General features: G+C 40.0%; 1 protein-coding gene across 4 annotated transcripts in view; it reads right to left on the bottom strand.

Annotated features, from left to right (window-relative positions):
• Positions 1–22,981, bottom strand: part of GRID1 (glutamate ionotropic receptor delta type subunit 1) — a 533,234-nt gene that overhangs the window by 301,296 nt on the left and 208,957 nt on the right. For all 4 annotated transcript variants that reach the window (XM_075758773.1, XM_075758769.1, XM_075758772.1 and 1 more), the window contains exon 3: positions 12,428–12,712. In XM_075758773.1, coding sequence (XP_075614888.1) covers positions 12,428–12,712 — 285 coding nt within the window. The remainder of the gene's footprint in view (positions 1–12,427; positions 12,713–22,981) is intronic.

Raw genomic sequence — 22,981 nt, 5'->3', positions numbered from 1 at the left:
AGTTCTTGCATAATTAGAGAGTTATGTACATGCCCTTCCATTGAAAAAGAAGGTAATAAAGTTTTCATCTTTATACTTTATTATTTAAACCAACCCCATCCAGATTATTTAACTTAAACAAGAAAATAGATCTCAGTCTACAAAACAAAATTCCTTCTTCTCCCCGCCCCCCACCAAAATGAAGCTTTTAGTTAATTTTTACACTGCTTTTTTTTTTAAACATACTGCAATGAAGCTGCTAAATCAGGGAAATTAAGCTCTTCTGCCACCACCACTACACGAGCTAAGCCCATAAAGGGAAGCAGATAAATCTCTGCTAACTTTACAGTTTTTATTCTTGCCACTTAAGTCTAATAAGATTTTTTCAATCGCATCATGTTATAAACCATCAAATGATTTTCTGATGCAACTGTCTGAAGACGCCTTAAATGTCTTATTGTTCTCTGATAAAATCAAAACCATTCAAGATTTCTATTATTGCTAATTAGCTAATTTTCTCTCTGTTACTGTTGCACAGCAGGAGTTACTAAACCAGATCCAAAGCAAACTGGTTAAATTATAGTAATCCAAAGAGAAAGAGTATTGCAGGATACTACGGAAAAGCCTACAAATACAGTCTGCTTCTGTTCTGCATACAGAGATGTACAGGAAGCACACAAGCACTGAAGAAAGAAAGAGTGGTGCCACAAGGAGAACTGCTATGAGCTTGGGAGGGAAGAGGACGGTCTGAGATTCCACCAAAAACCCCCACTTCTGTCAGCTAATGTCACTACCTTATTGCCATTGCAGCAATGGAACATCTCCCTGCGGCCAGCTTGTGGGTGCTGGCAGGGTTCTGTATCTGAAACTCACTTGTCTCTGGGGTTGCAACCCCTTCTGTTATCACATTTTGTAATTTAGTTCCTTTCCAACAGCACAAGTTGGATTTGAAGGAAAGAAAACTTAAATACGTCTGTCCTCAGTACTCAGTCATTCCCACTAATTGGCCAATAATCCAACTTTTAAAATTGTCCCTCTTTGCCTCCCACCCTTCCCACTGCAAGGCCACGCTTATTCCTCTTTAATACCATAATATATTGTTTCACTTAATTACAGCTTCTCCAGACTTATGTGGCTGCACAAGATGGGAGAGAAGAAAAGATATAAACCACCACAAAGACTCCCACAGATACTACTTGGTGCAGCAGCGGGAGTATATCACTAAATATTGCTTGCTAAAGGGAGAGAGAATGAACCTTGGGCACCAAAACTGTCATTTGGAGTCAAATATCTGCAGTCCACACTATTTTTGATTTTTTTTTTTAATAAAATTTTATGAGCTTAAATACGCTTCCATACAAGGCAATCACAACACAGCATCCTTAATGCAGAGCAACAGGGAAGATCTCCACTCAAAATTAAAGCACACTGCTGTTCCTTCAGCCAACAGGATTTCTATTACACCACAAGTGCCTGGTGGGGTATCCAGCTAGGTGTTGGTGCTCAGGCTGCGTTGACTTATGAATACAATGCCAGAATTTGACCTTTAATTATTCTTCCACAGCAGGGGGGGATTCATATTCCCCACTTACAAAAAAATAAATGGAAGACAGTTCCTTCTTGTAAAGATTCTTTTATTTGAAGGATAAAGGTGATTACAGAGAAGTGTTGGTTCTAGTTAATGGATTATTCCTTTCTTAATAAAGTTCCCTTGATGTTATGACTTTTGGAAGACAAGATATATCTTAATTCCTGTTAATGACAATGTCAAATATTAATATCAGTGTCCCAAAGCAAAATGACTTTCAAAATCACTGAGGAGTTGCGTTAGGACAAATGAGATCTCTGGGTTATGGTCCGTAATGCCAGGAAGGCATTTAGTATTTCAGGGACTGAATATTTCTGGGTCTTTCAGTTTAAAAATAACAACCATTCTTCCATGGCATAGTTTCTTTATTTTCCTCACTCTGCACGGGTGCTTGCCATGAAGATATTTTGCCGATGATATAAGCAAATGGTGACTAGAGGCAGACCAGAGGAAACCACGATCACATTGGAAATGAAATTCAAGCCAGCCATAACATATACCAGAGCAGAATTACTATCCTGAGTTCCCTTCCAAGTCTGCTATGCGACAGCTGAAGATTTATCCAGCCAGCTGCTCGACTCTTACTGATAGATGAGATTGGCTGCTGGGAAATGGGGACCATCAATAGCTCCTGACCCTGTAAGGCCTTCCAGTGATGGAAGCACTGCCTCCGAATAGTGCTACAGTAGCTGTTCCCATTCAGAGCTCTCCCATCTCAGGGAATCATCACTGAAATTGTTGCGAGGGATATCCCAACTCAATTTTCCTCTCTTTCTTGAGGCCCTCCATGAGCCTCCCATATGTTTGTTAGAAACAGCCTATTGGGTCTTGATTACTAAAGTGAGAGATACAAAAACAAAGTATCCAGTATTAAAAGGATCTCTGTAGGACTCAATGTTCCCAGTAATGAGACTAAATCCTATTTACTCAATTTGTCCACAAAAAAAATAGTGCATTATTTCCATTTAAACAAATGCCATAACAACACAATGAATATTAAATCACTCTCCAATGGAACTCAGACATCAGATTACATTCTTAATGGGCTCTGACTTTGAATAATCCAAATTGTGAAGCCTTTTTTCCCTGCTTTTTATTTAATTCTTCACAGTCTAATGATGCACTTGCTTCTAAAATGATTGAAGTCTTAAAATAATTCCCAAAGCAACAGATCTAAACATTAAATACAGCAGGACATAAATGCAGAAAGCACAAGAGTCCTGCACAGCACAATTCAAGGAAGAGTCAAACTCTGCCGCATTTTCCTCTGGCCAGGAAGAGAACCTTGTGTAGCTGTGGACAGCCAGCTAGACATTAAAAACAAGTTTCAGAACATTACTGAAATCAAAGTAAGATGCCTAGTTTATAGTCACACAAATAACCTAGCAGTCCAACACTTCTTATGGCTCTGCAATTTTTATGCAATGAAACAAGCACAACTACCCTATCTTGTAGGATGATGCAATAAACTGTAAATTGCTCAGATGCTATGATAAAAAAACCTCACTAAATGGACAGCTTAATGCAAAGTCATCAAGGTAGTGAATAACATGGGTGACTCCAGTATTGACTGAGCATACAACTTGGGGTTCTACTCTAAGCCCAAACAACTCAAAGTGCTTTAAGATCCGCTTGGTTGAAGGAGTCTCCACAGTTTCACATCAACTACTTCCTGCAGAGAGGGAGCATCGAGACAGAAACTTGTACGGTACCAATCCCAAGTGTGTTTCACTGACAGGAATTCACATTTCTTCATTTCCTGATTTAATAACCTCCTAGCCACACTATGTAGCTTATGTTTGTTTGCACTCACCTCTGCCTGAAAATAAGCAAGCTTTGCTTACCCTTCTTGATCATTGACCCCTTTTTTCCAGTTAAGGAAAAGTATGTTGCTTTCCTGCTTGCTGTTACAAAATAAAAGATTATCTTTCATTTCCCTGAGGGCTAGGAGAATGGACCCTGTGTTTGTTTTAATTCACAGTATGAATACTTATTTCATATTCTACAAAGATCACTGCAGTACAGACTATTAACAGTCTTAACTTGTCTTTTCGGGGGGGGGGGGGGGGGGTGGGGGGGGGGGGGGGGGAAGAAAAAAATGTGGCTTTATATTTAAATGCAGTCTTGGATTGCATGGATCAGATCTTTCCAGTTCCCGGATGTTGAACAAAAGGCTGGTTCTGTCTAATATTTTTGCTGCATTATATTCACACAAATGCAGTAGTCTACCACTTTACGAATATATCACAAGTAGAGGAATGCCGCGCAGTAGTGGTAACAGCACATATTTGTTGATAGCTACACAATATGTAGAAAATCATTTTGACCCTCAGGTCTCTAAAAACTACATTCCCTCCCATACTTCTCTAAAAAGATTTCAGGAGTTTCACATTCATTGTGGTCCCCAAGATTAATCCTTTCTATGAAGACAATGACTAATAATGTTATCTCTTCTCTAATGTACTCAGTTACTATGCTTTACAAGCAAGGAAGAAACAAAAAGAATCCTTCACAGAGTATATTCTTTCACAGTTTATCATCAGTCAGCAGATAAAAGGAATAGTCCTGGCTAAACCGCTAGTCCCAGCCTATAGAAAGCATGCTGAAAAAGCCAGCAAACCCACAAAAAAGACTAGCCATAGGAAAAATAAATAAAATGCAGTATCTAAATACAAAAAAAAAAAAAAAAAGGTGTGAGAAAGAATGAATTTTCTGTCTCAATAAGGAAGACAGAGTAGTGATGGGAATCCACACCAATTCTTCACTGGGTAAAACAAAAAAGAAACCGTTTCCATCCAGGAAGGAAGCCAAATTATTCTTGCTCAGAGTGGCATCAGAAAAATTACTAGGAGAGACTGGGCAGAGGCAGGAAGGAAGCAGAGAAAATACATTTGCTTGCTTCCATACATTAACTCATGTATACATTTGCACACAAACATATACTCATGTGTATGTAAATATACACGTTCCTATAATGCTTTCCTTGAAATCCATACATAAATATATGTGTGTGGATACACGCACACACACACGTATTCCCTCCCTCTCATCTGCTACTTTCCATGAAAGACAACAGAGATTGGGAACTTATTCACCAAAGCTCATTTGCATATTGGGAGATGTGCATATATTTTCTCAGAATGATAGTGCTACTGCCTGAAGCCCTGCATACATCCTCCAGGACGGATCTCCATCCTTCCGCTGTTCAATTTCCAGCTATGCATTTATCGAACAATTTCTAAATGGATGTATAAACGTTCACTCTCTAACAGACATGAGCTAAAGAGATTCCCTTCTAGAATTAGTTCCTCAGATTCCCTGCTCAAGTACACCAAATTATCCTTACATTTCTCCTTATCTGAACTCCTCGCACGCCTGAACAAACAGTTTAGCCTCATGCCATGGCTTGAAAAGTCAAGAGAGTCAAACTACCATCAGCCAGGGAAAGAAAGTCCAAGAACTTAAGACCTTCTGCAAATGACATCTACAATTTTCAAAGACCTCTCTGTTCAAAACGAATTAATTTGCACCCTCCAGTTCCAGGCTGCTGAACTTTGCACTTTCTTTAGACAGTGTGGGCTGTATTATGAAACATTTCTCTGTTTCAGAATATAAAGGGGAAAGAAACAGAGTCACCAATAGCTACTAGTTTCTGCAAAGTTGAGCCTGGAGACTGTTCACTAAAGTGTTACAATGAGTTGAAAAAGAGACAGTGAAGAATGCACAATGAGTGCCTTCAGGACTAGATTAATAACCACTTTTGACCAGACAGCTGAGCTGAAAAACTGGTGGAAAACTGCTTCTAATAAAGCCTTTCATTTAATTTTTTCATGAGCTTCCCCCCCCCCCCCCCCCCCCCCCCCCCCCCCCCCCCCCCCCCCCCGCCCCGGATATATACGTCTGAGATCTTTTAAAAAAAATTATTTTAAAAATAACTATTTTAAATAAAGAGTGCAAGCCTTCTGTTTTCAAAGTGCCACTCCACAGCATTTTTAATTTTTCAAAAGAACACACATCCTCTGTTTGCAAAACATATTCAAACTGAAATTATTTCCTTGACTTGCCTTGAATTTAGGAGTAAGACAAGTTGCCTGAAACTGCCCAAATTCTTTGTCCAAAGATCTCTGACTGGTTTCTACTACCGTTGGACTTCCAGGTAGGCTATGATCGCACTCGTTCAAAATAAAGGCTTTATACAAACAATTTTAAAGTTATGGTATCATATCAGGCATTTCCCTAAAAGTATTTAGCGAATAGCTTTTGTGGGAAACCACCTCTGGCCACTACTCCCATACCCTGCCAGGAATTATGGGGTGGCTGGGGAAGGGGAAGTCTTACTTCTGCTATTAGCACACTTACTTATATACCTTAACAATCAAAGTACTAAAATTAATTTATAAGTAATAATTCGAAGTGAAATTGACTTTCTTTAATTACATTTAGTGTTATATACTGCGATGCATCACTAAATAAAAAATCCTATCAAAAAAATGACAAAAATCTGTGCCTAATTTAAGTAGGCCAATTACTTTAAGTGCTGCTACAGTCAGAAAAGTGATTCAAGGATAAATACAGGAATGCACAATGCCATTTATTCAATAGCTTCCAGATCAAATTCAATGTAAAAGTTAAAAGGTCAATTTTTTTTTTTCTTCTACCCCATGGCATCACAAACTCCCCATGGGACTTTGAGAACTTGGCTAAATTCTTTTTCTCCTGGCATTCTCCACAGTAGCAGTGATGGTTATACATTACGTTACAAGACACACACTTTTCACAGGAAAGCCTTCATTTTTTCCAGGGAGAAGTTTAAGATTTTATATTTTTCTGGACTCCAGACATCCAGTATGCTTGCTTATGCATGAATAACTAGGTGGTGCAGAATTTGTGTAGAATAAATGCCCAGCGGATTCTATTCCTTGTTGGACCAAAAGGTGCTTAGGCACAGTCTGTTCCTCCCTTTACCATCTTGTACAGCAGCACCAATGACAGACATGTCCAAGGATTCCCTCCCTAAGTCATGGTGGTTGCAAATTGATGACCAGAAAGTAGTTACGTTTCTCTGTGCCTGGCTGCTTAAATTCTATACATTCTACTATTCAAACACAGCAATCCCAATTCAAACTTCTCTGCAACAGCCCCAGCTGGGATGCTCCAACCAGCTAAAAAACTCAGGTATTTTTAATAACACATGCAAAGTCAACCACATAGCACATGCAGAAAAGCGTAACACTTTCTGGTAGTGTCAGATTTGCTGAACAGGCACATACCAACACGTGCAGTTGGTTCAACGCTTCTCAAGCACCAGATTCCCTGTATTTGCATTAAACAATGCATGCTCACTGGAAAAGCCTGTAGAGAAATATGGCAGCCCTAGTGATGCAGAAGTGGTTGTCTGACAGCTGAGATAACAATGCAGAAAGCAGAAGATAACTTACATTATACCGACAAGAGTAAAAAAACCTTAAAGACAAAGAAAAGCAGGTAATATGAAAGTATCTTACGTGCAAATGTTCTACTTTGCTTTTGTTGTGACAGCCAATGCTTCACATCACAACTGATTTGCAGGGTTTTGCATGGATTGTGTAAAATGTGCATTTCTCAATTGTCATTATCATACTCCTTTGCAAATTAAGTAATTGTAAGAGAAGCAGTCTGCACAAAGGAATCATAGAATCATAGAATGGTTAGGGTTGGAAGGGACCTCAAAGATCATCTAGTTCCAACCCCGCTGCCGTGGGCAGGTACACCCTCCACTAGACCAGGTTGCCCAAAGCCCCATCCAACCTGGCCTTGAACGCTTCCAGGGAGAGGGCAGCCACAGCTGCTCTGGGCAACCTGTTCCAGTGCCTCACCACTCTAACAGTAAAGAATTTATTTCTAACATCTTTACAAAGGAGAGACCATTCCAGGATCAATAGCTAGCTGTAAAACCGTTGACAGCATAATTCCTGTAACTTCCAATCAAGTGTGAGGCCCTTGAGAGGTAGGACTCAGAAAGAGAACTGCCATGTAATTGCTGTAGGAAACAAAACTTCATGTGAAACTCATCACCTTTAAAACCAAGTTCTTTCTACATAGCAAGATTCATCAGGAAGCATTCAAAATTAACGTGGCATCAATGATCATAATGAAAGTGAAATATTTTAAAAAAATTAAACTTGAAAATCATTTAGAAATCAATAAATTGTGCATTTGGATTTGTTTTGGGTTTTTCCTGTAAGAACAAGGCTCCATAGATAGATTTGAAAGGCCCAAAATTCTTCAAAAAATTTCTTCTGTAAAATTTTTGTACTACACTTTCCTTAACCAGACAACACTCACTTATTCACACCAAGCATTAAGAATAAAATATTATGGCTCCCTTTCTCAGGTCTAATACCATCTTCACTGACAAAATAGAGTCACAAAAAACCCCGTTTTGTCTTACATTTTGTACTATGGGTATGTGTGCACATACGTAGGAAAGCAGAGAGACTTGATATAACCACAGAGAAAAAGTGTTTTTCAACAGTAAGATTAATCTACTGAAAACATAACTATTACTCATATTTCTCTTCAGAAACATGACTTGGTATTCCTCATTGTTTTCATTTTCACATCCAGCTTCCAAAATCCTTCTCAAATCCTTCCTCTAACCATACAGCTGTTTATTTGCTTGCCCCAGAAGCACACTGTCAACTGTTTATTACCCAACCTTATCTTACTGTGGGCAGCACCCACTGCTTTTAACCTCAAGTCCTTTTAGAGCTGGGTAAGATTCTTCATGAATCTTGCCACGCTACCAATTTTTGCGTCAGAAAATTTGATTACTGATGCTTCTACATCCAGGAGGTCAGCAAAGTAAAACATTAAACTTCCCAGCAGGCCTTTACACACTGATGCAATGTAAGCAGAGGCACAAAAGACACTCCTGTAAAGGAAAAAACAATTCAAAAAACATCAGTGCAGCAGAATCTTTTTAGGATGACACCAGATCTGACTTCTGTTGCAGTCTCTTTAACAGGTGGGTAGATCTAATTCCATAGAGCACCATCTGACAGCCATTGACAAACTTAAGGTCAATTCATTTTTTTCCCCAGAAAATTAATGTCAAATCCTTTTATTTAGCATGAGATTTTCATAAAGACATTTAAAGTAAAATAATGCATTTAATATAACCCTGGTCCCTGGAGGTCTTACTGGAATTGCCTTATTCCTGAATGTGCTGCTTAAGTCTATTGCCTAAAGAATTTCTAAAGACATTTCAAACACCAGTCACACTGTGAGGAAGGATTTTCTTTCCATTTCACAGATGGGAAAGGGAAGTATACAGCAGCTAAAAAGCCTTCTCAGGATGACATGGCAAAGAATAGCAGGGACAGAGGGAGGGCTCAGACTGTCTCATTCTGGTCTCAAGCTCCAACAGCTCTATAAGACATCAGCTAGAGAGGAGACTTGTCTTGTCTTAGCTATGACCTAACTTGAATTGCTATAGTGCCTAGCAATCATTTTCCTATCTGGCAGCAGTCTTATCGGCAGAAAGTTCCCTTTGTGATCAATGGGGAGTAGATTTCTATACATCTTCTGAAATTATGCACAAACCATAAGTGAGAGAAATGGGAAAACAAGGACTGAGTCATGGAGATGCAGTATCTGTATGAACCCTTATCTTTTCTTATACAAATACAAGAGAACTTTAAGGATATGTATCAACTGACCTTTCCCCCATTGGTACTGCTCAGTAGGAGAACAGTATATCTTTGAGAAAAGTTTGAATGCTGCAAATATCAAGTCCGAGGTCTTTGAAAGGTCACTTCTCCAGAACCAAACCATGACCCATTTCTTGCTATTACTATTATCCATTTCTTCACCACAAGTGACAAAATCTAAAAGCTGGTTTCAGGTTAGGTGGAATGCCACAGTGTGTACCCTGCTTCCACCGTTTTTATTTAGGAATCTTTTTCTTTAGTACTTCTGCATCCTTCCTGTGAACTCTCTCCATTTCTTCTTACAGAATTTAAGGCATTCTACCCGAAAGGACCATATTCTTTCACTGCAGTTGTGCATACAGATTTCTATCTGTAGTTTCAGTGTAAAACAAGGCATATTTTATCGTAAGCACAACAATACTAAGGGGCTCATTAGGCTGTTCAGTGACTCTCTATGTCTAATTGCCAAGTTACTTTTCCTTAAGTTAGTCAGTGCAGAAACTATAGTCAAAAATGTATGTCTGATAAGGGACAAATAATTCACAAGGTAAATAATTTTCAGCTCCGGTATAGCACAGCATTACTATAAACATAGGACTTCCTTAAATTGTGCAACATTATTTTCTCTTTAGAAAACCTGACAGTTTCCACAAGGAGGATACCAAGGGATTGGCTGGTTTTTAGAGATCAGCAGATGGACAAATTAAAACATTACTCAAGGGGATAGTATAACTTCCAGAGAGCAGGTAGAGAAGGACCATTTATTACAGTAAACCACAAAAGCCCAGCACTGGAAAAATTTCTGTAATCATAAACATGTGTTCTTCAAGTGACCTCCCTCCTCATGGCCAGCAGTCATCCGCACATTGAGCGAGGAAGTGCTGCTGGAGATGCGTAAGCACAGCTCTGCTGCAGCTAACTAATGAGGGCAACGGGCATGCCCTGGGAGCCAGGCTGCTGGTCCTGAGCTCAGCGTGCAATATCCTGGGAACTAGGATATTTATCCCCTATTCACTGATGCCTGCCCAGAGCTGGTAAGGGTCAGCTGGCTTCTTTCTGGAAACTCCTCCCACCAAATTCTTGTGAAAAAAATTCTTCTAGTGGAATTAGTATAAGATGGTTGTCGCATCCAAGAGGCAGAGGAGAGGAAACAGCGCATGGGCAGCTACAGTATGCGATGCTCTCCACTGGAAGGGCAGAATGCCTGCGGCAATTTTCCATCCCCTTTTAGTGTCTTACTGGTACAGACTGAAGGTCAGTCTGTGATAAATGGAAAAGATAAATTTGATCATAACTGAATTTACAGAGTATGTGAATTAAGGGTTTCAGGAGTTGGTACTGAGATGTTAACCCTTTGCAGAAAGGGGCAAAGAAACACAGATATACTACTGGAATAAGTGATAACCTAGTTCAGTAACCAGGTTTGCTACCAGGGAAAAGGGGTGACAGCAGTTTGTACACAGAGCATCTGGGGTGTTACCAGGGCCAGGGTTCCCAGCGGTTGAAAGATCCTAAACCTCAAGCAGCTTTGGAAGGTTAAATCTACAAATCAGCAGGAGAGAAACAACAGTAACTATAAAAAGATGTCTGTAAGACATCCTTCTAAGAATTTTTTTTTTTTATTCTTGGAAATAACAGAATAATTTTAACTTATTAAGCCTAATCCTCTGCTACACAACAACTTCCTCATCACTAACAGAAGGCCAGCAAAACACCGCCTACCACATACATTGTGGGTTTTGCTTTCAGAGCATTCACTGGTCAAGCATTACATAGGACAGTGATTGCATGGCAGTTTATTTGCTGGGTGGCTAGATTTTCGAGACTACAGGTTAACTCTGCAAGTATCATGGCAGCCTTCTCATATTTAAAATCATTCTATATAATTAAAAGGATGTTACAGCCTCAGTTGATGTCCCACTTAAAATCACCCTCATCTTCAATCTGCCTGTTGAAGAAACTTCAAGTGACATCTCTAACAACTGAGAACAGAAAGCTGTACCCAAGACTTTCGGAACATCATTCAAGCTCAGACCCTTTGGACAGTCTTTTTGTTGTTTTGTTTTTCAAACCAGGAGTAGCCCAACTTGAAAAATCAAATATGTTATTTCTCCCTGATTCACCATTGAAAATCTGTCATTATAAAGAAAGAATACAAATAAAGATCTATTTTGCAATTGTGGAAGCCTACGTATAAAATCTAAACTATATGCACAGATGCACATAAGATTATTTTTCCAACTGCAATTTAAACTTAATTTCCCTTCTTCGTATTCAGTTCATAGTAAGCCACCACACCAAAAGCATATGCATCACATTTTAAATCAAAAGTGTTTGCAGGGTTTTAAAGCATACCGTAGAAAATTTATTTTCCCTATTACAGATCCTATATCCTAAGATGAGAGTGCTGAAAATACGAGTTAAACATATGGAACTGTGTTCCTATCAAATGGGGGGGGGGGGGGGCGGCAGTGGGAGAGGATAAAAAAAATTATGCACACAGTTCCCTTTCACTCCAAGAGCTTGGCACAATGAGAGACTTTTTTTTTCCATTGCTTCTTTACACCAACCACAAGGTACTAAATTTGCTTGAGCAGAGACTCCTTTTCCTCAAGTTTCAGCCCAAAGTAAAAATTTTGCTGAAGGAGATGCATCAGATGTAGTGAAAATGCTAACTCTACCTTTTGGTTTAATGCCAGCAAGTATATCACTGTGAAATTTAGTCCAAATGGAGAACAGTGTGAGGAAACATATGAAAAAAGAAATGGTAATAGTTATTGTGAAAATTCATTTTTAAAGAGAACAGTACTCAGCTTTGATAGAAAGTGTTCTCTGGGAACGGGTAGAGGCCATGTTGAACTTCCTTGCACAGCTACGTGACCCCTGCCAATCAATGTCAACACTTTATTAATATTTTACTGAAAAAGCGTGAGATGATTCAAACTTCAGCTGTCTTGGTAGGTGTTGCTAAGCAACTTTGCTGCTTGTCTGAGAACTAGTTTTCACAGTAACCTTTCCTTCAAACCGAAGACCTGCGTCCACTTGAAACACTTTCCCCTTTGTCAATGAAGAACCCAGCAAGTTATTTTCCACCCCTCCCTTTTTATCTGGGAAATGGAAAGAAAAATGTATCCATTTCATAGCATCTGAAATTCTCCACTTTACTTACCGTAATCACTGTCATAGAATACTATGAATTTCTGCCACCGCAGCTCGGTGACCAGTTTCAGCATAACGTCGTTGAGGCGGACCGGCGGCCGGGCAGCCAGCGTGTACTCCTCCTCCTCCAGGCTGGGGTTCAGGTGGCAGGCCGTGCGCGGGGAGCCTCCCGTGTTGCGCTGTACAAAGAGGTGTGGGATGTGCATGGCATCCGTCAGGGACTGCAGTGCGTTGGCCGAGGCACAACCGGTGGACGTCACCAAGGCTAAGATCCCCAGGGTCATCAGGTCACAGGCTGGAGAAGACAAGAAATAAAGCAGGGTTAGAACAAGCTCAACAATTCCTTCGGCCAACCTAGACACTAAGGCAGCAACAAGACAGGCTTTACACTCGCCATTAACACAGAGCCGAAATGATTTCTATTAGAGTATCAGCTGTAATAGAAGCCTTTCAGAGACAGGTCCTGTACCTTTACAGTAGGGACAGGATCTGCAAACTGTACTGATAAGACACAGTTGAGGACAGATAACACTACTACTGTCATTTCTTCAAACGGGAGCTGATGAGGGCAGAGATTGTGGCCCTTGCTTCAGGTCATTCCTGGTGGAAGCAGGAGTTTAACTCCCATTTTTTAAAACTCGCTTCACTGCTTTCACCTCTTAATCTTTGCTGTGCACATTGGATGAAGACTTCAGAAAATAAAGAGCAATTTCAGTTTCAAGGATTTGTCTTATACAACAGAGTTTTGAAGGACTTTTAAATGGATGAAAAAACATTCTCTGTGTGTCTCAGAGCAATGAAGAAACAAAGGCCCTCGTTAGAACAAAGGCAACTCATGAATGACTAAACAATTATTAATAACAACGTAGCTGTCTTAAAAAGCGATCTGGAAAAACACGTACCATTTAAAAACACAGCATACACACTTGAGAGCATCTGCTTTTGAGAATGAGGTGTTAGGTGAGTTTGAAACACAGGCCATGCCAGTCGGGCAGCCCTGGCAGAGCCCCGTGAAGCCTGGCACTGCTGCTCAGGACACCTGGCAGCCTCTCGCACGGCTCACGCTTCTCAGGACTCCTCCAGGTAAGGCAGCCTGATATTCACCTGGGCTTGGAAAACATTCCCAGCCAAGGGCCCTGGCTATAACTCAGCAGCTGTGTAGTCAGTGGTGGTAAGACTGTTTAAGAACGTAAGGCAGTTGTTGATTGCCCATTTTCACTAACCCTTGAACAAGAGTTGGCCCCTGGGAGCTCAGCATAGCGAGCGCTCACAGGTGAGCACTGCACCAGCCCTGAGGGTCCCCCAGGGGCACGGGGCACTCCCTACGCCTCCCTCCAAGGAGGGGGAGCTCAGGGTTTCAGTAGCCATTTCAGTCCCGGAGCAACCACCTGCACAAGGCCAGCCTGCCCAAAGGAAACCAGCCACAATGCTTCCCTGGGGCAGAGACCCACCATAATAAAGCCAGGCAGGAGGGGACCAGAGACGCTCCAGAGTCCAACTGCAGCCTGCGTAAGCTTGCTAACGGTGGATAAATGAAAGAGCCTCTGGGGCATAATTCAGAGCTCCTCTGGGACCTGCAGAGCAACTGAGCAGGAAATTTAGCTTCCAGCTGGAGCGGGGAGGCTGCCCGCGCTGGTGCTTCCCCCGTACAAGGTGACCGCCTCGGCCACGAAGGAGCAGGCTGGGCACGCGTCGGGTCTGGCTACACAGGAGAGACAGACTGCCACCCTGTTACTGACCCGCCGCCTCTGGTCCCTGGCAGAAAGGTAGAAAGTTGAACACGATGTATTAAAAGGATTTATTTTTCCTCCTCTGAACACTTTTATCTCCACTTTCAGAGGCCAAAAAGTCAGAGGGACTGTACAGGTTATGAATCATTAATAGTCATTATCAGTTAATTATAAATTAATATTAATTACATGAAGCCACAGTAATTAAATATAAAACTGTTTCTAATGCAACCAGTGAACCATTTTATCAAATATCTTCTTAGACCAGAGAGAAAACAAATATATTTCACTTTGATATAGGATAACAGACAGAAAATGTTTGATCTTCTCTATGCGCAGAACATTCAACACGTATCCTAATGCAACAGAGAAAGATGAAGTGGTTTTTAAATTATTTCCTTGATGGTCTTTACAATAAACATATGTCAGTTGCATTATCTAAATTTGCTCTGTGTTGATTATAGTTATATGAAATTGTTCTTTGTTTTTCCTGAGAGCTGACCTGATTTAACAGCGGGGAGGCATTACATTTGCCAAATGGGACACCCAGGTTTGGGAACAGATTTGATTTCCCAGGCTTGTTGCCAGAGAAAACTGAACATGTCATACAGGTAATTTATTTAGTCACAGTAGGGGAGGGAACAGAGAAGTGGGAACAGAGGGAGAGTACAGCAGAGCTGAGCTATAAACCCCTGCAGAGATCAGCAACCAGCGAGCTCTGCCGTCGCTGAGGGTGAGAGAAGCAAACCTCACGGGTCTGTGGACGGAACAATTTACTTGCAAAGCAGACAGGAGGAGAGAAAAAAAACCAAAGCCTTTTCTGATGCGAGGCAGCATTCAGAGAGTGAGTTAATTTGTGGAATATAGAACTGATCACCAGTTGTATAACAAGAGATAACTTAATTCAGTTGTTGACACTAATCAAAAGCTACTCACTTATTAGCAGCAAAAAGACAGGAGATATGACAGACCACAGCAAATGGCCCCCTTATCTCCCAGCACAGCCCACCAAACACAGCTGAAATATCTCAGCAGAGACTGCTTTCGTTGAGGCATTTTCCCAGTGTTTTGTAGTTTGTGTCAGTGGGTTAAAATGAAGAATCCATCAATACGCTTCTACATTCTGATATTTTGTCAATTGATTATGTTCTGCCTGAAAGCATATGCTACACAATAAGTGTTATCTCCTCTTGCCTCTCTGTTTTGAGATAGTACAGCAGGCAATAAAAAAAACTGGAATGACTAAGGAAAAAAAGGTTTCATATTTTCTGAATTGCTTTCTTTAGTCAAATTACAGAATACGAAACAGAATGTGTCATATTTCTAATAGAAGACTTTCACTGTATAAAAATACCATGGATTCCAAGAAGTTCAAGCTCTCCACACTTATTGCACCGAAGGGTGAGAATAAGCTTTCGGCACATAAAGAAAAGTATTACTTTCTACACGAGTAACGCAATGGGGAACAACTACATAACAGACTCCAATTCATTAAAAAACTCATTAACTCTTAAGACATCTCGAAATTACTTAGCAAGAGAACGCTCAGGGATTATACAATCCCAGAAGAAAACTCTGGTGACAAATTTTTTTTTTATTTCTCCCCACATGCCTGTACTTTCTTGCATACACATCTTTTCTCATGTCACAAAGCTTTGTAATTTTCCATTTCACTTTGTACTAGCTATGGATTTCCAGCAACAATCGAGCATCCCTGACCACGTGACTAAGTAAATCATTAATTCTCTAGGCCAGTTGCAGCTTCATAAGCACTCAAAAGGACCTGCAATTTTTGCACATGAATTTCATAAACTCCATCTTGATTTGCTCAAAGCTGAAAGACAGAGAGTTGAAGTGCCTTGGTTCATGTCAACCTACTAACTAATAAGGGAAAGGGGAATCAAAACACCCTGAGATCTTTAGTGATCGTCAATCACTATAGTTGTAACAATTTCATATTGTTATAACTAAGACACTTTCATATTTATTTATCGTATAGATATATTTATGTAGGTAAGTTTCAAGAAATAATGCTTTTAAAATATCTGTTCAACAGAAAAAGACACAATGTTCTAGCAATCCTGCCTCCAGATTTCACTGCTATATGAATAGCAATAGTTATTAGTTTACTGTAGTGAATGCCTCCATCACCATCAGGCTGCATGTTAAGAGGATGCCAACATCCTACAAACCATACAGTAAGAAACTGAGAGCAGCCCTGAGAGGACTTGGGGGTGTTGGTTGACGAGAGGCACAACATGAGCCGACAATGTGTACTTGCAGCCCAGAAAGCCAACCCTATCCTGGCTGCATCAAATGTGACCAGCAGGTCAAGGGAGGTGACTCTCCCCCAGTACTCCACTCTCCTGAGACGCCACCTGGATTACTGTGTCCAGCTCTGGGGTCCCCAATACAAGTCAGTCATGGAGCTGTTGGAGCGAGTCCAGAGGAGGGCCACAAAGATGATCAGAGGGCTGGAGCACCTCTCCTATGAGGACAGGCTGAGAAAGTTGGGGTTGTTCAGCCTGGAGAACAGAAGGCTCTGGGGAGACCTTACAGCAGCCTTCCAGTACCTGAAGGGGCCTACAGGAGAGCTGGAGAGGGACTGGTTACAAGAGCACATAGAGGTAGGACAAGGGGTAATGGGTTTAAGCTGAAGGAGGGTCGATTTAGATTAGATATTAGGAAGAAATTCTTTACTGAGAGGGTGTTGAGGCACTGGAAGAGGTTGCCCAGAGCAGTTGTGGATGCCCCATCCCTGGAAGTGTTCAAGGCCAGGTTGGGTGGGGCTTTGGGCAATGTGGTCTAGTGGAGGGTGTCCCTGCCCGCAGCAGAGGGGTTGGAACTAGATGGTCTTTAAGGTCCCTTCCAACCCTAACCATTCTATGATTCTAAATATGCATGTTAACATGATGAAAACATGAACATCACTATACCTAAAGAATAAATCTACATTCATCTATTTGATCAGATTAAATTATGTCATGGTAGTTATTCATTAATATTGGCCTCCAATAGACCAGCTCTCAAGTTTATACTTAGATTTCATTAAAGTTTCCCAAATTATTGAATAATCCAGATTTTAGTTGTTTCAGTGAAATACCTCTCCTAACCTATTCTTTTGAAGTCTGTTTTCAGAAACTGCCCTTTCCACATCTGCTTCCACATTTTACATCTTGAACAGTTATTTCTATTAGAGTTTCACAAGACACTGTCTGCTCTCTTCTCCATCTTTTGCCTTGTTTTTTTCTTATTTAGCTTCTCCATGTTACCTCTGTCATAATGTGGCAGAATTAGCACAGGTTAATATATTTTGAGCGTCTTCTGCCATCCATTTGTCTAACTTGACTCTTACATCATAGCAACGTATACTAAACTTTTCTCTCGTTCTATGACTTGCATCTCTAACTCCAGCCATATCCCATTAAGACCACACTTAAGCCTGGAAGAGCACCTGTTATTTTTTCAGACTGCACCTTATCCACATGACCTTTTTAATCAGTGGCACACCTCATGGCACATTAGATGATGCAAGAATTCTACTTTGCTACAATCACGTTTAAGGTCTTGCTCTTCTACCATTGCCTCGTGTATTGCCATCCTATTTCTGAAGACAGGTGCAGATGGCAAAGTCCTGATTTGGCACCATCTTCACAGGGATATTTGCATTAAGAGCTTTAGCTCAGAGCTCTCTGTAATTAAATCCCTCTCTCTCCAAACTGCAGGGAATCAAAATTCTCCAAGAGAAACTGTTATCTTGCTCCTGGCAACATGACAATATGACCATCTTTCAGTCTCCCTTTCAGTGGTTTCCTATTATTCAGAAAAGGGTAGAAACTTGTTCCTTTGTTTCCACAATTATCAATAGACCAGCTGCCACTGTAATTTCAGATCTAACAATATATCCACCTACTGGCATTCGCACTGCCTCTTCAAACTTCAATGCCTTTCTGTCTCTCACTTCTGTGTATCGCTGTAGCTGGTCCTACCCACTCTGGACACCATCTGATCATATTTGATAAATCCTCTGAGTTGTTTTTTATTTTTTACTTGAACTTTTTTCTTCTTTTTCAGTTTGACTAACCCTGAGGAGCTCTTTACTGCACTGCAAATGGAGAATCATCCTAATCACAAATAACTTGTGTTTTAAAAAATTTCAGTTTGAAAATTGAGAGGTTGCTGCCTTTTTGCTGAGAAAGATCTTCAAATGAAGGAAGAGAACTTTAGATCTGGCAGGAGAATGGAAATTCAGCCACACTGCATACACTTGATATTTCTGGGGCAGTACTCTGCAATGAAATGTTTAACAAAGTTGGCACTTAAGTGTTTGTAATAAGGTTTCAAAGCTACCATCCTGCCGAGATGAGAGACTTCATGCTTGTGTTAGTAATATTGTCTCAGTCAATCTGGCAGAAAAATATTTTTTCACATTGTTTACATTCAAAAAACCAGTACAGAAAAAAAAATCATTTTTTTTTCCCCAGCAAATTCGGGGGGGAATCTAGTTTAGGAACCTAAATCCTAATATTCCATGACATTATCAAGGCCTGTAATTTTTTTTACTGAGAGTGCATAGCTGGCAAATCTACCAACTGGCCTAAGCAACTAGATGCAGAATATTGTGTGCTATATACAAATAAAGACACAATAAACTAGCTATTGTATTATTCATGTGTACAAAATTTAATCCGCAATTTGGTTCATTAGCCAATTTTATATATAAACAGACACAAATGACAAAAGTTTTGGGTGAAACACTAGAATAGCAAAGAGTTCAGAGATAAAAATCTTTCAGTTCAGAAAGCTGAAAAACTGTGTCTTTTATCAAGATATAAGGTCTTCAGGAAACATATCCATAGGGCTATTCTTAAATTAAATGGAACAAGTCCTTCTGGGAGGTTTGTCTGCAGCACTGAGATGAGATAGAAAGGATGATGATACAAGGAAAAAGACTGCAGATCTCCAAATACTATTTCAAAATCAAGAGGATGATGATACAATTTCTTCAGCTAAAACCAAAATAACACAAACTAAAGAAGTGAGCATTTTCACGCATACCTAAACAAAATCCAAATGTTTTTGCCGTAGTACATGAGAAACTTCTACGAAGTCAGGGGCACAAACCCACAGCTAATTCAGTCACACAGAGAAATGGCAAAAGACTATTATCTATCTACATTTTAATTCTCTTTAGACCTCAAAAGACCTTTAAAATTTAAATGCTTTCATGCAAAAACAGTCCATCAGGCAGACAAAATTATGGAATAATGTTATTAATATCACTGAAATGCTTCTGTTAAAGATATTGATCTATAGAAAGATTCACTCCTACTATTGGTAAATTGAGGACACCAAATTAGTCATCTAAGCACTCAACTGGATGCTTCGCTAAGTGGGGTTTCCTGGAGAATATTTTTTTCCCTTACTTTACATTGTATGATGTTTGCTTACTCTTCAGCTTCTTTCATTAACTGAGAAAGGCAATTCAATATGAATTTCCATCATTGGCACCAAATGTCATGCTGTGCAGTTGTCCTTCCTTTGGATACCCAGTAATAAATGTATTATTCTTTGTTTTGTTTCTGTAGACTTTTACTTACCTTTATGTTCTGTACTTACACTATGTTTAGTCAAATAACTAAAAATTTGTTATTTTTATTATGAAAACCCTACATAAAGCTATAGTTACTTGTCACAGAGTAACTGTTAATAGAAAAGATAACAAACAGACAGCAAAAATATTTTATGTAGCACTTTCATTGCTGTATCACCTTATATGTAGTGAAGGTGAGTATTCCTTACTCCATTACACAAACCTTCATAAAACCAAAATGCATCTTAAGACAAGAAAGCAAATTCACAATTAGTTCACTGTGGTTTGATGCAAAAATCAAACCAACCAAAACCCCTAACTACCCCAACTTAGATGTGTATATTTTTTGATATAACATTTGAAAATAATATCTCCTCCCTTTCGTGTAAATAGCTCTTCTGTACCTGGGACCAGGATACAGGCATTCTGAGGTCCCACAGTCCTCGATGTGATTGTTTTGGAAGCCACAGGAAAGTCTGACATAGCCTCACCGTAGCTCCTGATGGCAACTGTCTTCCCCTACTTGCTAGCACTCAGAGCCCAAATGTGATGCCAAGTATTCCACCAGAGATAAGAATTTAAAATCATGAAAGTATTCCCCATGTATAATAATGCATTGCGAGAAGAGCCTTGGAGAACGTTTGCGACTAGCCCAGCATTTGAAATACAAATGCAACCGCCAGTGAATACTGCAGACTGTCTTGCAATAATAAACAAACAAACAGTCTGAGACCCAAAGAGGACAGAACATGCCTGGAAGTTTGTCAGATCGGTAATATTCTTGCTGGACTTCACAGAAACATGATACAAACTTAAAACAGAGGAACCACGTACCCAAAACAAAGACCAAGCAAACTCTAATGCATGCTTCCTCAAAGCCCCCATTTTCTAGAGTCTTACGTCAAATTAACCTCCCTTTACACGGCCTTTTTCTGAAGCCATGAAACCCACATTAGGAAGAATTCACAATAAATCAGTGCAGGGCTCTCTCCAGTTCCAAGAAGCCAAGCATACCTTCTCCTGCCAGCTTGCAAGCTCAGGAAGAGCTTCAAAATCTGACACACACACACCCCCCCCAAAATGCCACAGTATCTCTGGACAAGATGCTGATATTTTCTCTTATGTAAATACATATGATGCAAGATCCTTAATAAGTTATTGGCCACAGCAATAAAACCACGGTCTCTGAAATCACAGACTTACGGTGCCAAAGCTAAAGAATGTATAAGCCAACCTGTAGCATCTCTGCATGGATGAGATACTGCCAGTGAGGCACAGACTACCACTAGCTCTGTGAAAATTAGAAAGTTCATTGCTGACCTGTGGCATGCTCAAATTTTCCCTTTTTGTGCAACTATGGAAGAAATATAGTATTTGCCAGCAGTGGGATTGTCATTGTGAGCCCTCCATGAGGTTTTTTTTTTTTTTGCTACTTCGTCTCCTAATAACTACCAACCAAAACCATTACACTAGATAATATTTTGAAAAAAATGAATAGTTACCATTTAGCCTGGTTCTCAATTCTTTCTCCATCCTTCATTATCTCTTTTTTTCTTAGAAAACACAAGATAAGGGAATCTTAGGTATTTTTTCTTAGCAACTGAATCTTAGCAACTGAAATAAGACTGTCAAGTCAGTTGATAAACACTTTCTTTTTTTCTTTTAGGAAAAAAATTATCATAAATTGTATAGGTAAATTCCTATAGCTGGACACTTTACTTTCTAATTTAGGTAAAATTCTCAGCAGGCCAGCTTAAAGCACTTTGTGATCCAAAAATTAGATATGCATCATTGCTTACATTTTCTAAGATAATGATGATTATTTCAGTAGGTCATCAATTATGAGGAAAAAATTCCAGAAAACCAGCACATACAGATATAAGTGTGCATGTTTAAGTGTACATGTAAACAGTATATCAGAATATGCCTGATAAAGCAGCATCTAAAACCACGTCAAAAGCTGAGGAAAGCATGAGATTTTTGAAATGATTACCAAAAAAATTTCAGAAAAGTGTTATTAAAGATCTTTCTCCCATTCTTGGGCTGCTTTTTTATTGTTTTTCCAGCAATCAGCAGCCTAAGCTGAACAAGGGGAAGGAAAAAAAAAAAGGAATAGTTTTTTTATATGTATTTTTCCTAGGTTTTATCCTCCAGAAGCACACTAACCCTTACTCGCAGAGCAGGAGCACAGTGGCGATATCGCCTCCCTCGTGCTGCTTTGCCCCCCACTGCCTGTTTACCTCTTCTGGGGTCAGACACTGGCTCCATCTCCTTTGTGTCACTGCTCAGAGCACTAACGGGGTGCCTCCTTACTGCTCATTCACATTGGCTGCATAGGAGAAGCAGTATTTAGATCTTAACTCTCTTTCAACCCTGATATCTTGTGGGCCAATTCTCAGCATGTATAAACTGTCAGAGCTCCCCGACATTACCAGAACTGTCCGTTACCTCTAAATAAGTCACTGTGCCTTGTTTCCTCTATTACCTCCTTGGTTCAGCATTTTCAATAAACCATCATTGTTGGCTTGTACACACACAGACAGACCACCTAGTTGTGGTATGAAGGCTACAAAACACTTTTTTTGTTTTTTAATAGGACCTATAGTGAGCACACACAAAATTGCATAAATCCTTTCCCTAGAATGAACATTGACTGCAACAATTGAAGGTTTAAAGCAATTTCCCTGGAAAAGCAAACGAAAAAGACGTTTCAGTGCATGACAACATTCTTTGTGTCCGTATCAACCCAACAAACCGCTAGCTGCCATCCTTGAAACGTTAACCAGGAGCAGGAAGAGGAGCAATCGAGACCAGTCTTCTGTTTGCATTACACAGGGTAAAGAAATTTTCAAAATCGTACGTAATATACCACAAAGAAGGAAAGCAATTATCAAAACTAGAGTTGCGGCTTTCACTTAATTTATGGGAGCATGTTAAGAGCGCTCTCCAGTCTTCAATAGTCTAAAACAAAACATGAAACTCTTCTTGCACCAAGCACAAATAAAACTGTTCCACTAGCAAAGCAGTTTAGTTTCCATACAACTGAGTGATGCCATCAAGTGGTCAACGAATGCACCAGTTATTTTCCAATTAAGGTCTTTGAGTTAATCTTCAATGAACACGCTGCATTTTGCACAGAAAAGCTACCACCACGAAATCAGTACAAGGCATAGTCCACTGATAAAAGTGTGTTAATTGAGAGCACTAGTGACAGATAAGAGATGGCCTTGTTTTTACAAGA

This window comes from Balearica regulorum, chromosome 7 (assembly GCF_011004875.1).
Source record: "Balearica regulorum gibbericeps isolate bBalReg1 chromosome 7, bBalReg1.pri, whole genome shotgun sequence".
Taxonomy (NCBI): Eukaryota; Metazoa; Chordata; class Aves; order Gruiformes; family Gruidae; genus Balearica; species Balearica regulorum.
This window is presented reverse-complemented; position numbering and strand designations above follow the sequence as displayed.